This window comes from Vitis riparia, chromosome 3, assembly GCF_004353265.1.
Source record: "Vitis riparia cultivar Riparia Gloire de Montpellier isolate 1030 chromosome 3, EGFV_Vit.rip_1.0, whole genome shotgun sequence".
Taxonomy (NCBI): Eukaryota; Viridiplantae; Streptophyta; class Magnoliopsida; order Vitales; family Vitaceae; genus Vitis; species Vitis riparia.
The window spans coordinates 3,935,812-3,959,752 of NC_048433.1; the positions used below are offsets into that span (position 1 = coordinate 3,935,812).

At 34.2% G+C, this 23,941-nt stretch overlaps 3 protein-coding genes across 4 annotated transcripts; 2 read left to right on the forward strand and 1 right to left on the reverse strand.

The window, feature by feature from the left end:
- The first annotated feature begins 3,980 nt into the window (after positions 1–3,980).
- LOC117911395 (dolichyl-diphosphooligosaccharide--protein glycosyltransferase 48 kDa subunit-like) lies at positions 3,981–13,269 on the forward strand. The gene is made up of 13 exons (XM_034825751.1): positions 3,981–4,305; positions 4,588–4,724; positions 5,097–5,222; positions 6,228–6,281; positions 6,417–6,530; positions 10,384–10,439; positions 10,523–10,564; positions 11,037–11,112; positions 11,309–11,380; positions 11,493–11,618; positions 11,704–11,808; positions 12,226–12,309; positions 13,013–13,269. The coding sequence occupies exons 1-13, from the start codon at positions 4,038–4,040 to the stop codon at positions 13,058–13,060; spliced, it is 1,308 nt and encodes a 435-aa protein (XP_034681642.1). The 5' UTR covers positions 3,981–4,037; the 3' UTR covers positions 13,061–13,269.
- A 2,048-nt stretch (positions 13,270–15,317) lies between these two features.
- Positions 15,318–17,674, forward strand: LOC117909678 (UPF0496 protein At4g34320-like). Of its 2 annotated transcripts, none has more exons than XM_034823787.1 (2): positions 15,318–15,417; positions 16,279–17,674. In XM_034823787.1, exon 2 carries the CDS (start codon positions 16,345–16,347, stop codon positions 17,464–17,466), a length of 1,122 nt encoding a protein of 373 aa, XP_034679678.1. In that variant the 5' UTR covers positions 15,318–15,417; positions 16,279–16,344; the 3' UTR covers positions 17,467–17,674. The 2 variants fall into 2 exon arrangements, with proteins under 2 accessions (XP_034679678.1, XP_034679671.1); XM_034823780.1 differs by lacking the exon at positions 15,318–15,417 and adding an exon at positions 15,439–15,969.
- Positions 17,675–18,545: 871 nt separating this feature from the next.
- Positions 18,546–23,604, reverse strand: LOC117911769 (probable 1-acyl-sn-glycerol-3-phosphate acyltransferase 5). Its single transcript, XM_034826192.1, has 5 exons — positions 23,252–23,604; positions 20,409–20,563; positions 19,638–20,320; positions 19,295–19,425; positions 18,546–19,109 (listed from the first exon to the last, which is right to left on the reverse strand). Exons 3-5 carry the CDS (start codon positions 20,207–20,209, stop codon positions 18,700–18,702), a joined length of 1,113 nt encoding a protein of 370 aa, XP_034682083.1. The 5' UTR covers positions 20,210–20,320; positions 20,409–20,563; positions 23,252–23,604; the 3' UTR covers positions 18,546–18,699.
- Positions 23,605–23,941: the final 337 nt, after the last annotated feature.

Genomic DNA, 23,941 nt, shown 5'->3' on the forward strand with positions numbered 1-23,941 from the left:
CAAGCTCTTACTACAAAATTGTCATCCAAAAATATCCCTCATTAATTTATTATTACAATCCATTAATACTAATCTAACGTTACAAAATTTATTAATATCATAACCTATTAATATCAATTGACGTTATACATGTTATTCTCTTTAAAACCATAATACTCATTGACTCTTGAGGATGACCTAAGTCCCTTTTTTCCAATGTCCACATAACCTTTTTCTATTTTTTTTTCTTCTCCCATGGTCACAATAGCTACTTCTTCAAACTCTTGGATTTCTATGCAAAAATGCCATTGTAATATTCCTTTTCGCTATAAATGACAATCGATTCAAGACTGTGTTTGGAGTTATAGTCATGGTTCTAAAAGTCATTTGAAACCAAAAGATGCTTCTTCAAAATTTTCCAAAACTTTTTTCATTTAATAAAGCATTGATTATATATATATATAACAATAAATATGTCACTTAAATGACCCATAAGAATTTGAAAATTCTTTATGATGCAACTACATGATGGTTCAACAATTGTTTTAGAAACTTTATTAATTAAACCAACAACCAAGAGAATATTTCCAATGAGGAAGATATACCTTATCCAAAGTTACCAATGCTAATGATGTACCTTTTCTTTTGTATTATCTCCATGATGAGCACATTTTCCTTTATTCTCGTTGAATCACTACAAAGTAAATTTAAGTAATTTTTGGTACTCATCTCTTCTTAGGTTTTGAAGGGTTAAGATTTCCTTTGGAATCTAAAATGATTTTCAAGTAGAAGTGGCATAGGAAGATTTTCTCGAAGGACAAATACCACAAATATGACCATTTCTCCTACAAAAATTGCACATGTTAGTTGGATTACTACTTGAAACCTCTTTTACAAAATAGTTTTTATGATTTTTTTCATTTTAATGAGGCTTATAACTCAATCCCTTTTTGTCAAAAGTACATTTTTGACTTGCTAAGATCATATTAAAGATTTTTTGGCTATTTGAAAAATTTGAGAGACAAGTGTTCAGAAAAATCATTCTTCTTTTTCAAAACCTCATTTTCTTCTTCAAATAATGTTTTCACCTTTTCAAATTTTTCTTAAAGCTTGGAGCTCATTTTCAAGAGAATCATTTTTTTTTTAGAGGAATTCTTTAACTCAAGTTCTTCAAGATCAAAATATAATACTTGAAAAGCACTTTGAAGTTTGTTATAATTAGGGTTAGAATTTACCTTATCTTCATTATCCTCCAAAGTCATGAAGCACATGTTGGCCACTTCATCTTTTCTTTCTTCGTTGAATGATTCCTTGTCATGTTCACTTCAGGTAGCTACCATGACTTTCTTTTTTTTAGAACTTGAGGACTCTTTCTTTGATTGAGATCTTATTTATTTGATCTTCTCAAGTTTGATATATTTCATGAACTTCTTTGAGATGAAATCAAGATCTTCATTTTCACTTTTCTCTTCTTCATCATCAATTATTGAAACTTTGAATGTCATATCATTACTCTTCTTTTCAACTTGTTGATGATTGTTCATGTTTATCTTATGAATCATAAGTGATTCAATGAATTTTTCAAGTGGGAGCTATGAAAAATCTCTAGCTTCTTAGATGACAATTACCTTAACTTTCGGTTTCTTTAACAAGGATCTCAAAATCTTTATGACTTTTCGAATTTTGATGTAGGTTTTTCCCAAAACTTGAAGTCCATTAGTGATGTCTACAAACCTATTAAAATCTCACCAATAGATTCAAAATCTTTCATTGAAAACAATTTATAATCATGTACAAGGATGTTCATTTTAGACTATTTTACTTGATTGGTTCTCTCTCATGTGTTGTTTCTAAGAGTCTTCATATATCTTTTGTCGTTTCATGCTAAGAGATCTTATTGGATTCATTTTTATCCAATGCACTGTGAAGATAACAAATAGTTTTAACATTTAGTCATGCATTTCTCTTTTCTAACCCATCCCACTCATGAGTTGGCTTTGGAAAAGTCATTTCATTTTCAAATTTTGTAGAAACATAATAGCCATTTTAAATAACTTCTCATAAATTATAATCCATTGACTTTAAAAACTAAGTTATTTTTGTTTTCTAATAAGAATAATCCTCATCCATAAAAAACGAGGGTCTATTGATGGAAAACCCTTCCATGAGTGTTAAGCAAGGTTAGATAGTACTATCTTGAAGATGATGAAGTCTTAAGAGGTCAAATTCTCTTATCAATTATTGGATTAGGCTTTGACCATCTCATTTAAAAACCAATTGGTAGTTAGAGGGTAAGCTAAGCCTTTTATGACATTTGATCACCAATCTTATGTAACCCATCGACTAAGCTTTAAAATGGCATTGTTGCACCCCAACAAGGCTAAACACTAAACGTATGTTTAGAAGAATAATTTCGAACAATGTTAACTTTAATGGTATTTTGGTTATTTTTATTTTTGTGTTAAAAAAATTCTTAATTTAGGTGGATGTGTAGAAATATTTGAGTAATGCAAATATAAATACTCTAATATCAAATTGAAATAATTACATACCTAAAAAATAAAATTATTAATTTATAATATATATATATATATATATATATATATATATATATATATATATATGTAATATTTATTATAATTTTATCTATATTTTATAATGTTATATTAGTTAGGCCTAAGTTTTGTGTCATAAGGTCAATAAAACATTTATCTTTAAATAATAATAAAGAGTATTTGTACTTGCATCCACCTATCCTTTATTTACACGTTCACTTTAAAACATTGATTCTATTTACACATCCACCTAAAAAAATTCAATATACCTAAAATACCCTCCTCATTATTCTTTTTCATGCCTAGGTTCTTCTCTCATTTTTTTTTCTCAACAACAAACCCTAAAGAAATGTTTGGTTCTCTAAAAGTATTAAGGAAGGAAAAAAAAAATGTTAAAGAAGATTATTTTATCATGTTTGATTATAATACTAAAAATACTAAAGAAAATAAAATATAATTAATATTAGTTAAAACATTTTTAAATTATTTAATTTTTATATGGAATAGTTAAAATAAGTGAAATTAGTTTGAGATGGTATATAAAAATAATTATGGACTTCAAATCTATTTTTTATTTTACTACATTTTTTCTTTCCTTTTAATTTTCATTTCTATTTTGTTTCCCTTGTATTTTCCTTCCAAATTTTTGGGTACCAAACATAGCCTAAGGCAAGATCTTTTTTCCAAAGTTTGTTTGCTAACAAAAAAGTATTTAAAATAAGTTCAAAGCTAATTCCAACATTTTTTTTAATCCACACACCAATGTTGTATTTTCACCACATGAATAAATTTTTAGGATTTATAATTTATGTAAATTTTGACAAAAATTTATTCTAAAAATGATTTAGAAACACTTACAAATAATTTAGAAGTGAAAAAATTTGAAAAAATGGAAGAGAAATGAAAAAAAAAAAAAAGATTTCGTGGTATTGGGACTTTCAAGACCAGATATTAAAAGTATGCTCCAAAGTATTATGTCGAACAATATCAACTTTAAAGGTATTTTGGTTTTTTCGTTAATGGTCATTTTTATTCTAGAAATTCTTAATTAAGATGAATGTGTAGAGATATTTGGTGAATATCTAGTATTATTGAAGTAAGGTAATGTTTTTTGTTTATAAAATTTTAAATATTTTAATCATTAATATTACTGATAAAAAAAATTTTTAATTAAAATATAAATTATGGAAGGATATCCAAATAATATTAAATTTAAATTATTTTTTAACATTTGGATTGAAATGAAATTACAGGATGGTGAATTGTAATTTAAGACAAGATAACATATCATTGAGCTAAATCGTCGTCCACATCTGCTGCCAGCCCATTGGGCCCAAGCACAACCAAACTCTGCATCACTGTAGTATAAGTGATTGGGCTTAAGTGGCTAAGCCCATATCATTGAAGACAAAAGAGCCCACCCATTCGACACTCCTTTTCTTCTCTGTAGTCACCGGGAGCGTGGGAGACTTCTGAATCCGAGTCTCCTCCGAAACCCTAGCAATGTCTCGTTTCGTCGTCTTCCTCACGTTGATCGCACTTCTTCCGACGCTCTCATTTTCCTTCTCTCCCGAGAATCCCACGGATCGACGGATCCTCGTCTTGCTGGACGACGTCTCTTTGAAATCATCTCACTCCCTCTTCTTCAAATCTCTCCAATCTCGCGGATTCGAGCTCGAGTTCAAGCTTGCTGACGATCCGAAGATCAGTTTGCAGAGATATGGACAGTATTTGTACGACGGATTGATTCTGTTTTCTCCAACAATCGAGCGTAAGTTTCTGTTTGGTTGCCTAGAATTATTTATTTATTTATTTATTTATTTGACAAAATGGAAAAACAAATATGAGCTAAATTGTTGTATTCGTCGAGTTCCCTTGCATTTTCTCGGTATCCAAAAATAGCGGGGAGTTTCAATTCTTTTTTATTTTTGTGGATTGACTGTGGTTTCATTTAGTTTCTTTTGCAATTTCAATTTTTTTTTGTCGATGGTTTTTTGTGATTGCTTGTTCTTAAGAGAGAGCCGTCATTTTTATCTTTGCAACTGTATTTTAGGATTTGGGGGATCTGTTGACTTGGCCGCAATTCTGGATTTTGTCGATTCGGGTCATGATTTGATCATGTCAGCTGATGTTTCCGCGTCTGATTTAATTCGGGAGATTGCAACGGAGTGTGGTGTTGAATTCGATGAGGTAAGAAGAAGCTCAAATGCACCCTTTTTTTGGGTGAATATGGTTTCGTTGGTGAACTTGGAGTGTATGATTATCTAGAAGCGTCAATTGCGGATCAATTTGATCTCCATTTTACAACTGAGAAATAATACGAAAAGAAGTGAAATTTAAGAGGGAATTTTTTTAACCATTTTGGAGATGGAAGTGAGCGGGAAGAGAATGAAAATAATTTGTAGAAAACTGCTTTTATTTCCACTACCTATCTAGTAAAACATTTTAATAGGTTAAGGTGGCTGTCTCTTTTTGCAAAATTTGTCAATCAAACTGAGTACTAATTTCACCTTAGTTTCTTAGATTGCTTTAGTTTATTTTCTTGTTTATTTGTTGCTACAGGATCCTGCAGCTATGGTTATTGATCACACCAGTTTTGCAGTCTCAGATACTGAAGGAGACCATACATTGATAGTCAGTGATGATTTTATAAAGTCTGATGTGATTTTGGGGAAAGAGAAGATCGAGGCAAGTTTAGACATTGTTAATATTTGTCTTCCAGTTACTTGGCCTATGAATAATTTGGTTATTTTCTAAGAAAAACTTGACTTATGCTTTATGAGGTTTCAAATGCATTGGCCTGGCCTGGCCTACCACCTACATTTCATTTTATGTTGCTGGTCAAGGTTATAGCGACAATGGTCTGCATCTCTTATTTAAATTCAGTATGATTGCATTGGATGCAGCTATACTAATATCTCTTTCTTTGTTTTTTTTAATTATATTTATATTGAATCATTATTTGGCTATTTATCTCTTTTTTTTTTTTTTTAATTACATCAAATGATAGTGTAAAATAAATTGTAATAAAAATATTTGGATTATTTTCTAACTCTTGTAGCTAAAGAAGTGGTTTATATGTTTCTTAATTTTTTTTAATTATAATAGATCAAATTTAAAGATAAATACAAAAATTAATATCATATAAAATCTAAAATAAATATAATAATTAATAGCATAAAAAATCTAAAGATGGATATCAAAATTAATGTCTTATAAGAAATCAGATAAATTATATTTTATTAGTATTTAGTGTATTAGAATATTTTTATTACAACTTACAAAATCAATATAAATAAACTAATCAAAGTTTATTTAAATAAAAGACCTATGATACATAGATTCTTCAAAAAGACCTACGATATATAGATTCTTCAAAAGGACCTATGATAAATAGATTCTTTATGTATGATTAGTTGTAACATTAAAGTAAAATAATGATCGCTTACAATTAACCATGTGGTATTATAAATAACTTATCTTGGTATGTTTGTGTTTAATGTTAATGTATTTTTCATTCATGTTGTATCCAAGTGCCTACACCCATGGTTGAGATCCTTGTTAGCCAAATCCCTATGTCCTAAGATTTTGGGATGCAAAACACCTGGCACCTAGACACATACCCACACTTGACATTCATATGCGAACCCATGTAACACAGCTCTGATCAATTCTTTCACAAGCTTGCTGCAGGCGCCTGTACTTTTTAGGGGGATTGGTCATTCAACAAATCCTGCCAATAGCTTGGTGAGTTATCTCCATCTTATCAACTTCTTAGTTTAGTATGATCATTAAACATCAAAAAATGTATATAATTGTTGAAAGTATATATAGTTCAATTTTCATATTTTTACATTATCCCCATGTATACACCATTTGTAGGTTTTGAAAGCTCTCTCAGCGTCTCCTGCTGCCTATTCGGCCAACCCAAAGTCTAAGTTGTCAAACCCTCCATCTCTCACTGGATCTGCGATCTCTTTAGTTTCAGTTGTGCAGGTAGCTTGACACTCAACTCTCTTTTACACACTTTTCTTCCTGAAACATTTATATTAACTCCTGTAATGCTCCATCGTTTCTTCTTTTTATCCATGTCTTCTGTCATTATATATGGAAGGTAAAAAAGAAGAATTGAAAATGAACATACAAGAACAGTAGCAGATTTGTATTCACTTGACCAAGCTTTTAATCAGTTCTTATATAATCTACATAGTTCTATAATAGATCTTGAGTCGCTCTTTTGGTGCCTCTTTTTAATAGATCTTTTCTTACCTATCAATATATATATATATATATATATATATATATATATATATATATATATATATATAATCTACATAGTTCTATGTAGAAACTAGGCTATCCAAAAGAGGAAAAAAAGAAGAAAAGTTCTACATAAAATGTTACTTCCTTTTAAATAATTTATTAATTTAGATATGTATGCATTGGCTTTGATATCATGGTGTTGGTTGTGGTGGTTGATGAAGCTTATGTTGGTAGTAATTATGGTGTTGAGAGGTTCTAGCTGTTGCAACAGTAGAAGTGCTGGTGATGGTGGTTTCAGTTGTGATGGGGTACCCAAAGGTAAGGTTTTTGACAATGGTTTGGTAGAGTAGTGGTAGTGAAGTGTTGGATCTAAAGATGGTGGTGGAGAACAAGGAGGTGGTAGTGGTAGTGGTGATACAAGGTGGTGGTAGGAGTTGAGAACAGTCAATTCTAGTCCCAATTAAAATATGTTTTTTTTTTTTTTTTGATAACCAAGGAACCTCCATGACCTAGCCCTTAGGACTCTCCATGGGGACCCAAACCTTAGGGTGCTGATTGCCCTACAACAACTAGCACCAGATAAATTTAGGGTATCATTAGTGACATGATTCGAATCAATTGTGGCTTGATAGGATGCAAACTAGGGTTGAGAAAGTTATTGTGATGGAGATTAGAGGGCTTACTCCATGAAATCCCAAGGAGGGACAGAAGGGGTGAGAGTCAAGAAAATGTAGGTAGCCCAATGAAGAGACCTGTTTTGCTGAGTTAAGGGTTCAATCTAGCTGTGATTATAGGATTTGTGCTAAGTTAGGAATGACCCATTTCCCTATTAAGAGGAGACCTAGGGGCAAAAGGAATTGCCCATGGGAAGGTGGAGTTGGGCTTGAATCATTTTAAAAATTAAGTTGCTGACCCAAATGGCTCTAGATGGATGTCATGGGTCCACAGCCTAGGGAGGTTTGTTTGAATCGGGCTTTTGGGGCTCACTTGGTTCTCATGGATAAGTCCTAATGCAGCAAATGAACTTTACGAGGCGTGGGAATTTGGAGAGGAAGAGAAAGGCCCATGGCAAGGTGGGTCCATTGCCAAGAGGAGGCCTATTGTCTCTAGGTGTGATTGCAGGGGAGAAGAGATTCTATAAGTTTAAAAAGGCTGGTAGTGCTACTTGCAAGGCATTAATGCTCTTCTAGCTCTTGTTAACACCCTTTTCATCAACAACATCACCGAGTGAGGCTGGTGTTTTTTCTTATTGATGAGAACAATTGTCTCATATTTGCAAAATGTTTTTGTTAAGGGGAGACAAATCTTAGATGTTGCAATGATTGCTAAAGACGTCATCCATTCAAGATTGAAGAATGGTTTGAATCATGTGATATGCAAGCTTGACATAGAGAAAGGGTACGATTATGTTAATTGTGCTTTCTTGTTAGAGATCCTTGACAAGATGGGGTTTGGTAAAAAAAATGGTGTATTTCTACAATAAGATTTTTGGTGCTAGTGAAATGAACTAACGCCTACTTCTTTTAGAGTTATAAGGGATTGAAACAAGGGGAGCCTCTTTCACCTTAATTGTTTGTTTTAGCTATGAAGGTGCTTGGTTGTCCAATGAAGGCAAGGCAGGAAGGTTGTATTTGGGTTTCAACGCAAGTGAAAGAGGAGGTGAAGATCTAATCTTTTATTCATAGATGACACACTTAGTTTCTGCAAAGCCAGTCATGAGCAAGTCATTTCAGATTTGAAGATCAATTGGAGAAAAGCTAGTTAATTTTTGTGGACAATGTCCCTAATATAGAGGGTAGATAGTGTGTTGGGTTGTAGGAAGGGGGATCTTCCCGCCATATAATTGGGTCCTCCTTTAAGAGCCCCCTGTAAATCGATGGACATTTGGCATTCAATGGAAGAGAGGATCCACAAGAGGCTGACTATGTAGAAAAGGCAATACCTATCTAAGGATAGGAGATTCACTCTTATCTAGAGCACTCTGTCAAGCCTGTTCATATATCAGATGTCTCTTTTTGTCATGCATATAAAGGTGAATTGGAGGATTAAGAAGATCCAAAGATTTTTTTTGAGGTGGGGATAATTAGAGAAAAAACTACACTTGGTGAGGTGGAAGATTGCGTGCAGGGAGAAACGTAATAGAGGCCTTAGAATTAAAAACATCTCAATTCTTAATAAGGCTTTGTTAGACAAATGGAATTGGAGGTTTGTTTTGGAAAATAAATCCCTATGGAGGTGGGTTATTGTTAGGAAGTATAGGGAGGAGAAATGGGGTTGGTGTTTCAAGGAAAGTAGGGGTGCTTTTAAAGTTGATTGCGGAAGGCCACTAGGAGAATTCGGGAGAATATTAATAGCATAATCTCATTTAATATGGGCAATGATAAAAGGGTGATGTCTTGGAAGGACAAATTATGTAGTAATTCATTTCTAGAAGTGTTTCCCCACTTTATATTCTGTAGTTGTGACAAGGGATGCTTAGATGGCTGATGTGTGAGATTAACAGGGTAAGGGTGGACATTAGAACCCTCAATTCTCAAGGAATTTGAATGACTGAGAAATGGAAAGGGTTGAGGCCTTCTTTTTAAGGCTTCAAGGCAGGGTTGTAAGTAGAAATGAGGAAGACAAGTTTGATTGGATGGATGCAAAGAGGTAAATTTTCAGTCAATCCATTATAAAGTTTCCTTGGGCAGGAAAGAGCAGAAGAGTTCCCTACAGGGATTGTTTGGAATGCAATGGCTCTGATCAAAGCAGGCATGGGAAGGTTTTCAGGGAAAGGTTTTAACATTGGACAGGCTGCCAAGGAGGGGATGGTCTTTAGTGAATCAAAGGTTTTCTTTGTGAGGAAGATGAAGATCAGTAGATCACATCCTTCTTCATTGTGCTAGAGCTAAGGTGTTATGAAATTTGGTGTTTTCGTTGTCTAGGATTGTTTGGGTGATGTCAAGTTTGGTAAGAAAATTGATCTTGGGATGACATGGTTCTTTTGTAGGAAAGAAGCTAAAGAGGGTGTGAAGGGCTATCCTGTTCTACATTTTTGGTCTTTGTGGAAGGAAAGGAACCAGAGAGCGGTTGAAAGCAAAGGAATGCTTGATCAAATAATTAAGTCCTCTTTTCTTAGAAATCTTTTGCTGTGGGTTAGAATGTATATAGATGGGGTCTCCCTAACCATGATCGATTTTATCGATTGGTTGAGGACTTCATGATGGGATTTTTGTTTTTTTAAGCCCACTTCTTTTTTCTTTGCCTCTTGGCATACTTGTATACAAGCTATATACTTTGCCGTGCCTTTTGTTAGGTGCTATTAATATATTTTTACTTGCCTATTAAAAAAAAAAAGTGTTTCCTTTGAGTTTCATCAGATGTGTTGTCATAATTTGGGGTTGGATCAACACATGCGATAAGTTTTCTAGTGGACAATTTCCCCCCTGGATTTCTAGACTTTGGCCTTCTTTGAATAACTTCATGTGTATAGTAATCAGTGAATGACATTTATCTTGATTTATTATGCCTTTTAGCGGATGGAAATGAATACAGGATCAGCATTTACAATCTAAGTTTGTTCATGACGTGTACTTTTATGGTGCAGGCAAGAAACAATGCTCGAGTCTTGATCTCAGGTTCATTAAGCATGTTTAGTAATAGGTATTTATTAGTTGTTAGTTGATCCAAGATTTTCTAGTTCATATTCATATTTCCATTGAACAAAACCTTGCTTCTGTTTTCAGATTGTTCAGATCTGGAGTGCAAAAGGCTGGAAGCTCAACCAAGTGAGTGAATCTTTGATATCCTTGTTAGTCATGTATTCACACTGTTAGTCTACAGGGTACCTATACTCATCATGTTTCTCTCTGATTTCTCACCTGATCCAATAGAACACACATGTCAAGATTATTTTTCTAATGCTAGCTATGCTTAATGATGGTTGTAGCCTGATTTGTTGGTGTTCATTTATAGTGTTCTTTCTTTGTTTTCTTTTGGATGGGAGGGGGATTTCTTTTGTGTGTTGTTGAATTGGTATATGGTATGCTATGCTGCTGATGCTTACTTTTAAATCAATGCTGAACTTGCTTATTCATGTGTCTGCGCTTTCACGTTTTCAAAACTATGAAATGAGATTTTGAATGGATCTTCTTTTGGATGCTGTTTTTTTGTCCTTTAGTTTTTACAAATAGTTCCTGAACATAAAGATGTCGCTTTTGAAATCAAGTAATTTATAGAAATTATTTCTTGTGATAACAGACATGAGAAATCTGGAAACGAGCAGTTTTTGACTGAGCTTAGCAGATGGGTTTTCCATGAAAGAGGTCATCTCAAGGTGAGGTGTTCTAACAAGCTGCTAGTCATACATATCCCGATCAACTAATTTGCGCACATATTCTGCTATCTAGAAAATAATGTGCAGTTGATTTGTTGGATAACAGTTATTATACAACTGTTTTTGTGCTCCTGCTTTATTGTAACTGTTTGGTTGTCAGCTATTGTGTCATACTAAGACATGTATTTGTCTCTAGGCTGTAAATGTTAGCCACCACAATGTCGGGGAAGCAGATGAACCTTCAATGTACAGGATCAAGGATGACCTGGTATTTTCTTTTTTTTTCCAAACTTTTTTGTTTTCATGTCAAAAGGCATACATCGGAAAATTAAACAAGGAGAAAGTATTAGCTGCTACTTACAGCTTAAATTTGATTGAAGGAATATTCGGTTGAGATATATGAGTGGTCTGGAACAAGTTGGGAACCATATGTTGCCGAAGATGTTCAAGTGCAATTTTATATGATGAGCCCCTATGTTTTGAAAACCTTATCAACTAACCAGAAGGTACATTGTTTGATCACTGCCTCAAAGTTGGATATAAACTCACTCTCTTTCTTTAATAATATTTTCTAATCACCTCTTTAAGCAGGGTCTATATTACACGGCGTTCAAGGTTCCTGATGTTTATGGCGTTTTCCAGTTCAAGGTTGAGTACCAGAGGCTTGGATACACAAGCTTGTCTCTATCAAAGCAGGTACCTTTATGTTGATCAGCCTTATATAATCTCTCAGTCCCATGTTATTCAATTCCTGGGTCTTCCTTCAATCATCATGGCTTCAGCCATGGACAAACATTGAAATGAAAATGAAATGGAATGAACAATGTGACTTTTGTCTTCACTACTACCTTTTCTTGGTGTAAAAGATACAAACTATTGAGTCAGGTTGTAAGTTGAAGTAGGTTAACAAATACTGCAAGCATCTCCAGAGTAGTTAAATAAGAGTTGATTAAATGATTTGTAAGTTGCCCATTTTAAAATTGGTGATGAGTCTGATGGCAGTTTCTTTAATTTATATTATAACAATTCACTATGAAAGTATGGCTTCCGGTTCATTTTGCTTTGTAGGATGCCACTAGGATGATTTAAGATTTTGAAAATTTTGCATTGCAGATTCCAGTTCGGCCTTTCAGACACAATGAATACGAAAGATTTATAACAGCTGCATTTCCCTATTATGGCTCATCATTTACTATGGTACAGTGCTATTTCTTTCCCTCTCCTCCCCCTTCTTAATTATCTCATTTTTCTTTTGGATACACATGTGGGGGTTTTTTGGTATCACAGTGTGGGGATGGAGTTGTACCAGGAATCTAGGCAAACAAGACCTTGCACAACCTTCTGATCCTTTTTTTAGGTCACCTGATTACATTAAATGGGGACTGCTTATACTGGCCTTCTTTCATCTCCATGTAGATCTCTCTAGTATGCTTGATAGCTTTCAAGGCTTCATTTGTTTCTTTGACAGAATGAGGCAAAGGAAAAAATTAAAAGGCTTTCTTTTTAATCAGTTTCTAGAAACTTCCTTTCCTAACCAAACAGAGGGCAAGTCAGTTGAATTTTTTTTCAATTATTGTTCAATTGGATCTAGCTTACAGTCTCCTAACACACAGTTAGATCTTTGTTATCATTAATGGTAGACAATTTGAACCCTTCCTGATGGCAACCTATTGCTATATATAACTGGGAATCTAGGTTTGTCTCATTATTTTATGATATGATCCCTGCTGTTGCCCTGCCCTAATTCCCCCAGAATTATTGGAGTTCATTTTCCAGTTTTTTATGACATTCGTAGGACGATCTTCCCACTTGAATAATTCCCATGTTAATCCGATCAAAATTTCTCAATTATGTTGTGCGGAATTTTCTAAGACAACGTGTATTTGGCTAATGGATGCAGATGGCTGGTTTCTTCATCTTCTCCATCGTCTACCTATACAACAAGTAGCTGAATTCCTGCCGGGTTGGGGGTTCCATAACATTATATTGAAAAATTTTGAGTTAGGGATGATAATCTCTTGTTTTATGACTTTTTTTTATGGGAGTGAATGCCATTTTTCATGTTGGTGTAGACGTTGATCACCAGGAAGCTTAATCCTAAGCAGAAGACAGTAATTCATAGTTAAGTCTGGTACCGAATTCTCCTTTGATGCTTGACATGAGGAACCCGTGGTCGTATTTTGACGGTGATCGTAAGAAGTGTTTATACTCCTTTTAACACTTAATTTTTTTTTATTTTTGTATTAAAAATTAAATATTTTTAAAAATTATTATTAAACGCATTCTTAATATATTGTTGAAATTAAAATGATTATAATAAGTTATATATATATATATATATATATATATATATATATATATATATATATATATATATATATATATATATAATTTTAAAAGTTTTTTTCTAATCTTAACATTAATAGATTAAAATTATAATAGATAAAATGTAAATATACTAAATTTTTTAAGTTTACTTTAAAATTTATGAAGTTTTTTATTTATATAGTTTTTATTTTATTATCTCATAAATAAATCTAGAAAAATTTTTATATTTATTTTTAATTATTTAAAATAGTATTTCCATTCTTTTATTTCTCTTCTATGTAGATTTAGAGTGGATTCAATTTTATTTTTATTTTTATTTTTTTAAATCAACTATAAACACTAACACGTTATGTTTGGTTTCTTAAAAATTTAAAGAAAAATATGAAAAAAAATCATTTGTAATATAATCCGGAAATCAAATATTATCTTGATTTACAACTGTCAATGGCTCTAAGCAATTTTATAATCAACAAAAAAAAAAAAATTAAATAAAAGTGGAGAAATTGCATTCCAAACTTTGTGGTCTTATAAATGAATTAAGGAAATCCTCATACACGCAACCGACCCACGAATTTCCTGGCCGCCAAACACACCCCCTCCTCAGAGTTCTGATTCAATCACAGCTGTTAGGCGGCAATTCGATGAAGATGAAGGTGTTTGTGTAATTTCACATGAAGGAAGACAATACAAAGCACGTGAGCGGAGGGATCCATTGACGTGGCGTGGAATCATTTTGAAATCTAGGAGAAGTGGCAACCAGTATTCGACCGCCACGTTTGGATATTCATGACGTGTCATCTTTAAGCCGGTAATGTGTGGATGAAAAGATGGTGGGAGCACGCGAAGCTGTCCGATGAAAATGACTTTCCCTTTTGTTCTCCTTGTTAATAAATGAGTCTCTCTCCACAACACACCCCTGTTTTTTCCCATTATTACATCAATGCCACTTCATTATTACAAATTTACATCACGCGCATTCCCTTGTTTTAAAATCATTTAAATTTTAAATGATGATAAAAGACTGGATTGAGTTTTAAAATATTTAATTAATATGATAATTTTGCATAGAATTTTATTGCAAAATTTAAAGTAAATCATTTATTATGTTAGAAGAAATAATATTTTTTTTTAAGTGATAAAAAATTAATAATATTCATATTTATTTTTTTTCGTATCCCTTACAGTGAAGTTGAATAAAGGTATAACTTGTGTGTATCAAAATCATTATTATCAAAATCAATGTTTAAATTGATATGGACAAGATTTGAATGAGTTTAGAATTGGGTTTAGATTAAAAAAATATCACCTAATGGGGATGGGTTGAAAATCTAAGGCAATGCCTCAAAATCTAAACTTGTATATTATTTATAATTTTATTATATCTTATTTTATTATAATATAAAAAAAATGAAAATAATAAGATGAAACTCTAACATTCCTTAATTTTTATAGCTGAATTTAAATATTTTAATTAATTATTTACATTAAAATACTAATTAATAATTTCTTTTATAACTTTAAATTATTTATTTTTTAATATCTTATTTAATAATTATAGTCTCTAAAATAATTATTTTGCTTTCCCAATCCTCCACGAACTTGTGCCAGTTAAGAATTTAATTTCATCCGATCTTTGGATTCGGTATTGACTTTATCCATATAAATTGTTGCACTTTCAAACTATTGATTAGGTGTACACGTTATTCCCTTTTTTACTTTTTAGTTTTTCTAGACTAGTTTGAAACTGAACCTGCTTTATATATCCCAATGTGTATGTTCAGGTAAGTTTCAAAATTCTTATGAAAAAAAAAAAAAAATTAATTTGAAAATTTCGGGATTTCTTAGTGCCCAAGTTAGCCTTCTGGGGTTTAGTGTTGCTATAAATGAGCCATGCAGCCACAAATTTTCTTCCATAGAGTGTGAGAAGTTTTGAGTTGCTTTTGCTTTGGATTTAACAATCTGAAGAGCTACAAACAGGTATAGTTTCTAATTTATGATTCTTGATTCTTGATTTATTTATTGAGGGACTTCTTTCCTTTTCAGATTTGGCAGTCCATAATAATGACCATTAAATTCTTGAAGTCAGACCCAGTTGGAAACTCAGCTTGTTCTTTCCAGAATTTGAATGGTTAAACTCAAATAATATTATATGGAAAAAACAAAATTTCCATTTTCATTTCTTTAGACTATTTCAGTCATTTTCCTATGCCCTTTGTCCGCATGTGGTTTCTTGTTTTTTCTCTCTCTCAGTTGCTGCTGTGGTGAATCTTTGAGAAGAAGCCTAAGCATATCTTCCTCCCCACTTCCTTTCTTCAGCTCTCCATTTTACTTGGAAAGTGTTGCTTTGCGCGTGAAAACTGTGCATTATTAATTTATATGTTTGTAGAGAGAGAAAAAGAGAGAGAGAAAGAAAGAGAGGAGAGGAAGAAGACATTGCTTCCCGCGTTTTCCATCTCCCAGGACTCGTTTTTCTCATGCGTGCAAGCTATTCTCAAATCTCAACCCACCACAATTTCTTCCCTCTTAACGGTTTTAATTCTCTTTAAGCTTCTTCTTCTTCTTGTTATTTCCTCATTCATCTCCTTCTTTCTTTATATCTGCAAGGAATGCCCAACAATTTTCTCCTCAGTATTTTCTTGAATTTGTCGTTTCCTTTTCTGGGTTTTGATTTGTTCATCCTGTTCATCGCCTTCAAAGGCCTGAAAACTTTTCTGGGTTTGAATTTTAGTGGTTTGCTCATGTGGGTTTGTTCTGATTTGCTTGTCTGTTAGGTAGATTAGGTGGGGTTGGATCTGTTGTTTGGACAAGAAAAATAAACATAGATTTCTTGTTTTTCAGTTTGGTGAAGAATTGACTAAAGCTGAATTTGAATTGGGTATTGTTCGGTTTTGTGTTGAGATCATAATGGGAGGGCATATGAGCAAGAAGTCTGCTGAGACTTCCTCAGCAATCACCATCAATCCCAACTTGCATTATTCAACTGAGCTAAGTTCATACGAGGCCGCGTGCCGGGTTGATACGGATCTTCAGTCCTTCGACACCACGCTGCAAGCCCGCACCAGTCATGTTATCAACACCCTGGCCGTGGGAGTCGAAGTCCGAGCTCTTTCTTTCAATTCGCTGAAGGAAGTCACCGAATGTCTCCTCGAAATGAACCAGGAAGTTGTGAAAGTGATCCTGGAATGCAAAAAGGATATATGGAAAAACCAAGAATTGTTCGAGCTTGTTGAAGAGTACTTCGAGAACAGCCTGCAGACCTTGGATTTCTGCACTGCCTTGGAGAAATGCCTGAAGCGAGCTCGCGACAGCCAGCTGCTGATTGTGGTGGCGCTCCAGCAGTTTGAGGAGGAGGATGAGGTTGAAGGGAGTAGGTACTTGAGGACTTTAGAGGAGTTGAAGAAATTTAAGGCAGCTGGTGATCCTTTCACGGAGGAATTCTTCCAAATCTTTCAGTCCGTTTACAGGCAGCAAATGCTTATGCTTGAGAAGCTCCAACTACGGAAAAGCAAGCTTGACAAGAAGCTCAAGTACATTCATGCTTGGAGGAAGGTCTCCAGCATGATATTTGCTGCTACTTTTGCGGCCGTCTTGATATGTTCGGTGGTGGCAGCAGCCATGGCTGCACCTCCCGTTGCAGCAGCTCTTGCTGCCGCAGCTTCTCTCCCACTGGGCACAATGGGAAAGTGGATTGATTCTCTATTGAAGAACTATGAGAACGCCCTGAAAGGGCAGAAGGAGGTGATAAGCTCAATGCAGGTAGGCACCTATGTTGCTATTAAGGACTTGGACACCATTCGGGTTCTCATCGATCGGCTGGAAATCGAGATTGAGTCGCTCTTGCAGACCACGGACTACGTGATTAAGGAGGAGGCTGTGAAGTTTGGGATTGAGGAGATAAAGAAGAAGCTGGGGATGTTCATGAAGAATGTTGATGATTTGGGGGTGCAAGCGGATATGTGCAGCCGCGATATTAGGAGGGCAAGGACTGTTGTTCTTCAGAGGATCATAAAACAGCCCAACAAGTGATTGATGATCCTCGGCGACTTTCCACTGATGAAACTGTTGTAATGTTGGAAGATTGATCTGATGCTAATGTTTTACATGATGTTCCTTATTTTTTTCATTTGTTTTCTATTTATATCAAGAATAATGTAAAGACAGCATGCTGAATTTTAAGCCCTTTTGTAATGTTTTTTTAGAAAAAGATTTCAAATTTCAACATTGATTTGATTCATATTATCTGCAGTAAATTCTGCAGCACAATGTTGTGGTTCAGTCCCCGAATGGATGAAAACCTATGTTTACAGGCAGCAAAATTGAAGCCACTGCTGAATGCTAGGATCTTCCTTTCTCTTTTTACTGAAGCAAAAAAAAAAATAAATAAATAAATAAATTTGAGGTGGTCATGCAATGGAAGGGTCAATTAAGTTCCTTCCAAGCCAAGGTTGTGTCGCTTTTGAAAGTGTGAAACATGTTCAAAGCTATTTGGATGACGCAGTCCAGCCGAAAGGCAGACACCCACAAAACTCAAGGCCTTGACAGTTTCATAAATATTGGGATGTAACAATACCTTTCTTAAGTCCGGGGATGAGTCATCCAAATGATGACTTTTAAAACAAGCAAAACCCGAGTTTTGCCGAAAGTAAATGAATTTTGAGATGATAGAGATGAACACTGGTGACAAAGGAAGAAGGATTAGCACATGAGTCCAAAGCATATTTGGGGGCGAATTTGATTGAGCACTGGAGTCCAATGACTTATGACTAAGCATGCAACCTAGCAAACACTCCTCTTCCAAGTTCCAGCAACCAAAGCAGGGTTTTAAGTCAATTAAACAATGACGTTGCTTCAACTAGCACCCAATATAAATCTGGAGAGAAAAGTATAAATCATAGTTGTTCTTCATGAGAATTGATTCACGATGCACCAAAAAGATTACTCTTGGGCAAAAGAATTGAGCTAAACTGATAATTGGCAAGTCATATATGTACAAAGAAAACAAATCAATCCAACCATTTAGAAGCTTACACTACAGGAATTACTATAATTCATGCAACAAGCCAAATTCATACCAAAGACACACTTGATTGGGCCTTTCTCTAATGTAAAAACAGAACATTAAAACTTGCATAAACAAAACTGTATAGAGTCGAATTAACAGTGAGAACCCCTTTTTTTCTCCTTTTGATGCATATAAAAAGTCTGAACCCAATAAAAGTGACTGTTCAATACTTGGATACTTGTAACTAAAGAACCCTTTTACGAAGACAAAATTGGCGATGGCCGAAGATTGAAATAGGTAGCAGAAGCCAGATACACACAGACTAAGGATACATAAATTTTGAACCAGATGGATGAAAAAAGGGCGAAGAAAGTAAATATGCCAGTCAATCCAATTACAGCAACAAAATTCACCAAGCACTTCATTGTAGAGAGGGTCCCTTCTGTTCCTTGATGAGGAAAACCGCCTTGAGAATAAAAATTAGAAAGCAGCTGGTCTTTGAGAATGAATGTATCCATCAACCATGTAGCAACCTCTTTTTCTGATGTAGGAATGTTGTTTAAGGGGATGCGCCGAACATGCATATGAACTTCTGAAGGGTCCACACCAAATACATTATCCAAGAAAGAGGGGCACTGATGCTTGTAACCAATGGTTAAATCATAAACTGCATAGAAGGAAAGAATTGAATTGTAATAAAACATGTGAAGTAATAAATGTAATTGGTTCATTGTGATATTGGCATTCAGTAAGGGATAATTTTTTTCCTTTTTTTACTTCTAAAAGCAGAAACACATGGAGCGCAAAACCAATGAACATTTTAAGCAGCAAACAACAGAAGAATATAGCAACCTGCATCCAAGGAGCCCCTCAAATCTTCCAAGCAGGCACAGAAACCCTTTGTTTTTGGAAGAAGCACATTTTTTAGGATGGGTAAGCCCTTTTCAGCTGCATACTTTTGACTTCGAATACACTTCTGTTCACTGCATTAAAAGGAAAAAATAAACTTAGAAATACGGATGATACATAGTATGCTGAATGAGGATGGATAGGTCAGCACTATATGCCCTTAGACTACACAATCTATTGTACATAGCATCTCCTTGCATCATTAAATTTTGCAAGGAAAATCACAAAGAAGCTCAATTTACATATAACAGTAAAAAGGAAAACAGACAAATAAAACAATAATTACGTGAAATCTGTGCCTTCTGGAAAGACAGCAAGCCACAGGGGATCTCGAGGATCTCTGAAAGTTGAAAGCATTTGGTGCATAAGTGGTTCATCAATCTCCCATTTCCTCTCCACTGGAATGAACTCCATGATGTGAAATCCCCAACCAAATACAGGCAATTTCATCAAGCTGCTCTTAAGGATGTACTTTATGCATCCAAGGCATCCCTTCCGCAATGCGAGGTCCCACAGATACATCCAATCAACCTCAGTTCTATGGTTTGCAATAAGTAAAACACGCTCCCCTTTGGGAACAGTTTCACCAGAAAAAACCACCTTTGTTTTGTTTATCTTTTCAAATAGGAAAGGCCACAAAGCTAGCCAAGCACCAAAGAAAAAGGATGTTACTGTTCGGCTGTAGTGTCTGCTAAAAGGTCGAAACACTACTGCAGTAAAAAAGCCACAGAACACTAACATCATAAATGCTGTTGACAATAGCACCAGTAAACATATCAAACCCCTTAATAGCCTCAATGGAGTTAAAGCATGGCGCTTTGACACATCATTTGGATTGAGAGGCCTGGAAACTTCCATCTCCTTTCAGAACCTCCCCAAACACTGGATGTCCTGCTTGTGTCAGATAAACTGCCAAAAGGTCAATCAAGCAGTTCCAAACAGGTGATCAGCTTCCACAGGGCATTATTTCTGAAAAGGGGATAAAGTGATGAACAAGCTTAGAATGGAAACAGTATGAGGGCTAAAAAAAGGACGCAAAATCTGGGATTTTTAGTACCTTATATGATCCCAGATCCAAGAACCTTGCCAGTCTTATCAAAAGGTGTTCTCAGAAGAGGAGTGCAGATAAGTTTAGGTAATATCATCAGCACAAGAGAACAAGTAGGGAAACTATCCACACATTTGGTGGAGGCAGCATACTTGATAGTTATCCTGCAGAAAGAGAATCAAAAAGATACTTAAGAGGGTGTTTGGTAAAACTTAATACTTATTACTTAATAACTTAATCGACTTTAAGTTAAATTGTTCTTAAGTTGTTGACTTAAAATTTATTACTTATTTTTTACTTTAAGTATTAAGGTTGTTTGATAAAGTTGACTTAAATCTTATTCTAAATCATCAAAATTTACATATTTACCTTCGTTAATTTTAGCTATTATTTACATTTTCACTAATCTTAACTAATAAATTTACTTATTAAACATTCATATTTAAAGTATTTTAGACATATGAGATAACTATAAAAATATTTACTACAAAAGTGAATGTAGAGTCTTAGTTATAAAATATATTTTCACTAAACATAGGTAAATGAGGTAAAAGAATTTTGAGATTAAGAATAAGTTAACTATTTTGACTTAATACTTAAAGTTATTTTGATTTTAAGTCCTGATATTAAGTTATTTTACCACACATGTTTAATCTATGTAATGGCTTAAATTAAGTCATTAACTCATATTAAATCATTATGTTGATTTATCAAACACCCACTTAGTAGTTTCAAGTTACATATAGCATTTCAATGAAAAAGAGCAAGGTAAGCCCACTCCAGAATGATTGTAAAAAGCCTATGCACAAGTTATGTAGGGAAAACAATGAAACTCATTCGCATGAAATCGTTGGAAGTGAGTGAACAACGTACACAAAGTCAACATTCTGAAGAGCAGGGAACTTCAGTTATTACCAAATATCCACTTTTCTAAAGAAACTAACACGTGTATGTTTCGCTACCAGAACAAACTCACCACAAAAGCATTAGTCCATTATCAGATTGTAGAAAGTTAGAAGGAATGGCACAATGTCAACCTTATTTTCTATCTGAGGTTTAATTAATCAATTTGGACAGAACTTCAAGAGGTAACTCACATATTTTAATTACTTTTCTTTCCTATATAAGCAGCTAAATTTATAGTGAGTAAAAAAATGAAAAGGGAGGAGGAAGTTGCCCACTGAAAGAAGATATGCAGGTGCTCCAACTGATTGCACTATTGACTAACCTGACATGATTAACAAAAAATTCTGCTCCAAGATCTCATATGATCCAGCTACATGAAAGATGCCACTAAACATTTCTGGTTGGTGCAGCAGTTAAAATCTTGGGCTGTCAATGGAAAACAGATATGGAACTTGAGAGTGACGATTTCATGCAAAAGTTCTGGTGGTTGGGACCATATCCAACTCACGCTTCCCAAGAATGTGATTAGCAGCTGGTAAGAGTTTAGGCAATGGCCTTGGATTACATAAAGTAGCTTGCTTATGGGCAAGCAACATTTACTATAAAGCATGATATGAAACTGAAGTCATTCCTATTGAGCTTTGAGATTTAGTAAATGATAGTCTTTGTTATTTTTCTTTTCCTTTTTTCCCCCTTTTCTTTGAAAAAGTCATTCACACAACTGACACCAAAATATAAGAACTATTTAACTAGTTATGCTCACTTTCATCAGTGAGATTTAGACATCCAGAACATCAGCCTTATTACAGCATTCTTCACCAATTCTCCATTGGTGATTGCTGAAACAATGGCATGTAATGCTAGCAAGCATCACTTCAGATCTAGGTAGCATTTGTACTGTTGTTACCATACTTGTGCCCATGTAGGCCAAGAATATTTGCTTGCTGTAACCAAAAGTATTACTCTCTCAATAAACAAGTATGGAGGTATTGACTGAAAATTTCATGAGTTAGTTTTCAAGTTCATGGAGAAGAGAGAGGTGAATCTGATGAGAGATCCTAGGCTTTCCCATGGAAAACAAGAGAAGGAGTTTTATCTCATTCCTAGAATTATGTGGGATTGAACAAACATCAAAGAGCTATTCTTTTATTTCCAGAACTATTGTATTCGGGGTTGGAGCAAAAAATCCCCAATTTTCTTGGAGTACATAATCTACACTTTTATTGGAGCTACAAAGAAGTCAGGAAGCTGCATCATCCGAAATAATACCCTATATGTGCAGATCTCTTTAAGATTGAGAAGACTATTGTAACTCCCTCTCCTCCCCCAAGACATGTCTTGATAGCAAATTTTCTAGTGAATTTGCCTGTTGTATCTCGAGGTTTCTTCCCTTTATAGGAAGGTTTTATGACACAAATTTCAGTAGCGTGCAGCTTCCTCCTACGAGCTGAATATATATATATATATATATATATATATATATATATATATAGAGAGAGAGAGAGAGAGAGAGAGAGAGAGAGAGAGAGAGAGAGAGAGAATCAAATGTAACAAACATTACCAAACACCCAAATCAAATACTTCCTTCCAAATAAATCCATTTATTTTTTCTAACACTCCTAGTAGATTATACAAATCAGAAACAACCAAACTCCATTCTTTTATTCATTCTCACACCTATCTAATACGCTAAACGCATGACAAGAACAAGGGAAAAAGAGAGAGAGGGGGACGGAAAAAAACCTGATATTCTACCAAAAAACCAGCTCTCAGACAATCAAAATGGGCAATCGAACAATCAATACAATCAATGCACTCAATATCAAATCTCCGTATCTATATCATATTTCCTTCAAAAAAATCACTGTATTGATACAAAAACTCGCATGTAATTTATCCTCTGTTGCTTAGAAAAAAGAGGAAAGCAGCAAATAATAAAAAAGCACCTAACTCCTGAGTCTCTATCGTACCGGTGCTCTCGTTTTCCACCAAATAAAATGCTATTGCTCGGCTCCACTGAGCCAACTGGCTGTATTAAGATCTGTCAAATGTTGGCTTCTGCTTTCTCGCAATCCAGATGCGGAGAAACCAATGGTTCACCTTTTTTTCTTTTTTCCTCTGGTTATTTTTCTACTTGAGATTTTCTCAGCAATCAAACGAGCACAAAGAAAACGGAATGAGAATGAAGTTTGACCTGCCGTTCGGATGCCGCTTCGAAGCGTTAGGGCTTAACGCTTGTGGCTTCCACGCCACACCGCTCCGCAGCTACTGAGAGCCTCCAAACGGGAGTACAAAATTGAATTAATAAAAAATTGCTGTGAATTCTTTCAAATTTACCAACACCGCCACCGACCCTCCGCCTCTTAAAGTCCTAAACTGACACCTGGCAAGTTTGTGTATACCTTTTGCCAACCAAAAGAACAATTTTTTTTAACAATAATTTATTTTTAAAAATATTATAATATTAAAGTAAAAAATAAAATAAATTAAATTAATTATTCCCCGTTTCATTTTCAATTTCCAAAACTTTTATATATATATATATATATGAATGACTAATTGCAACCCGATTTCAATCTAAACTTAAAAATTGGATTGGATTTGGACTAAATACATCGGATTAGTGATCGAGTTCT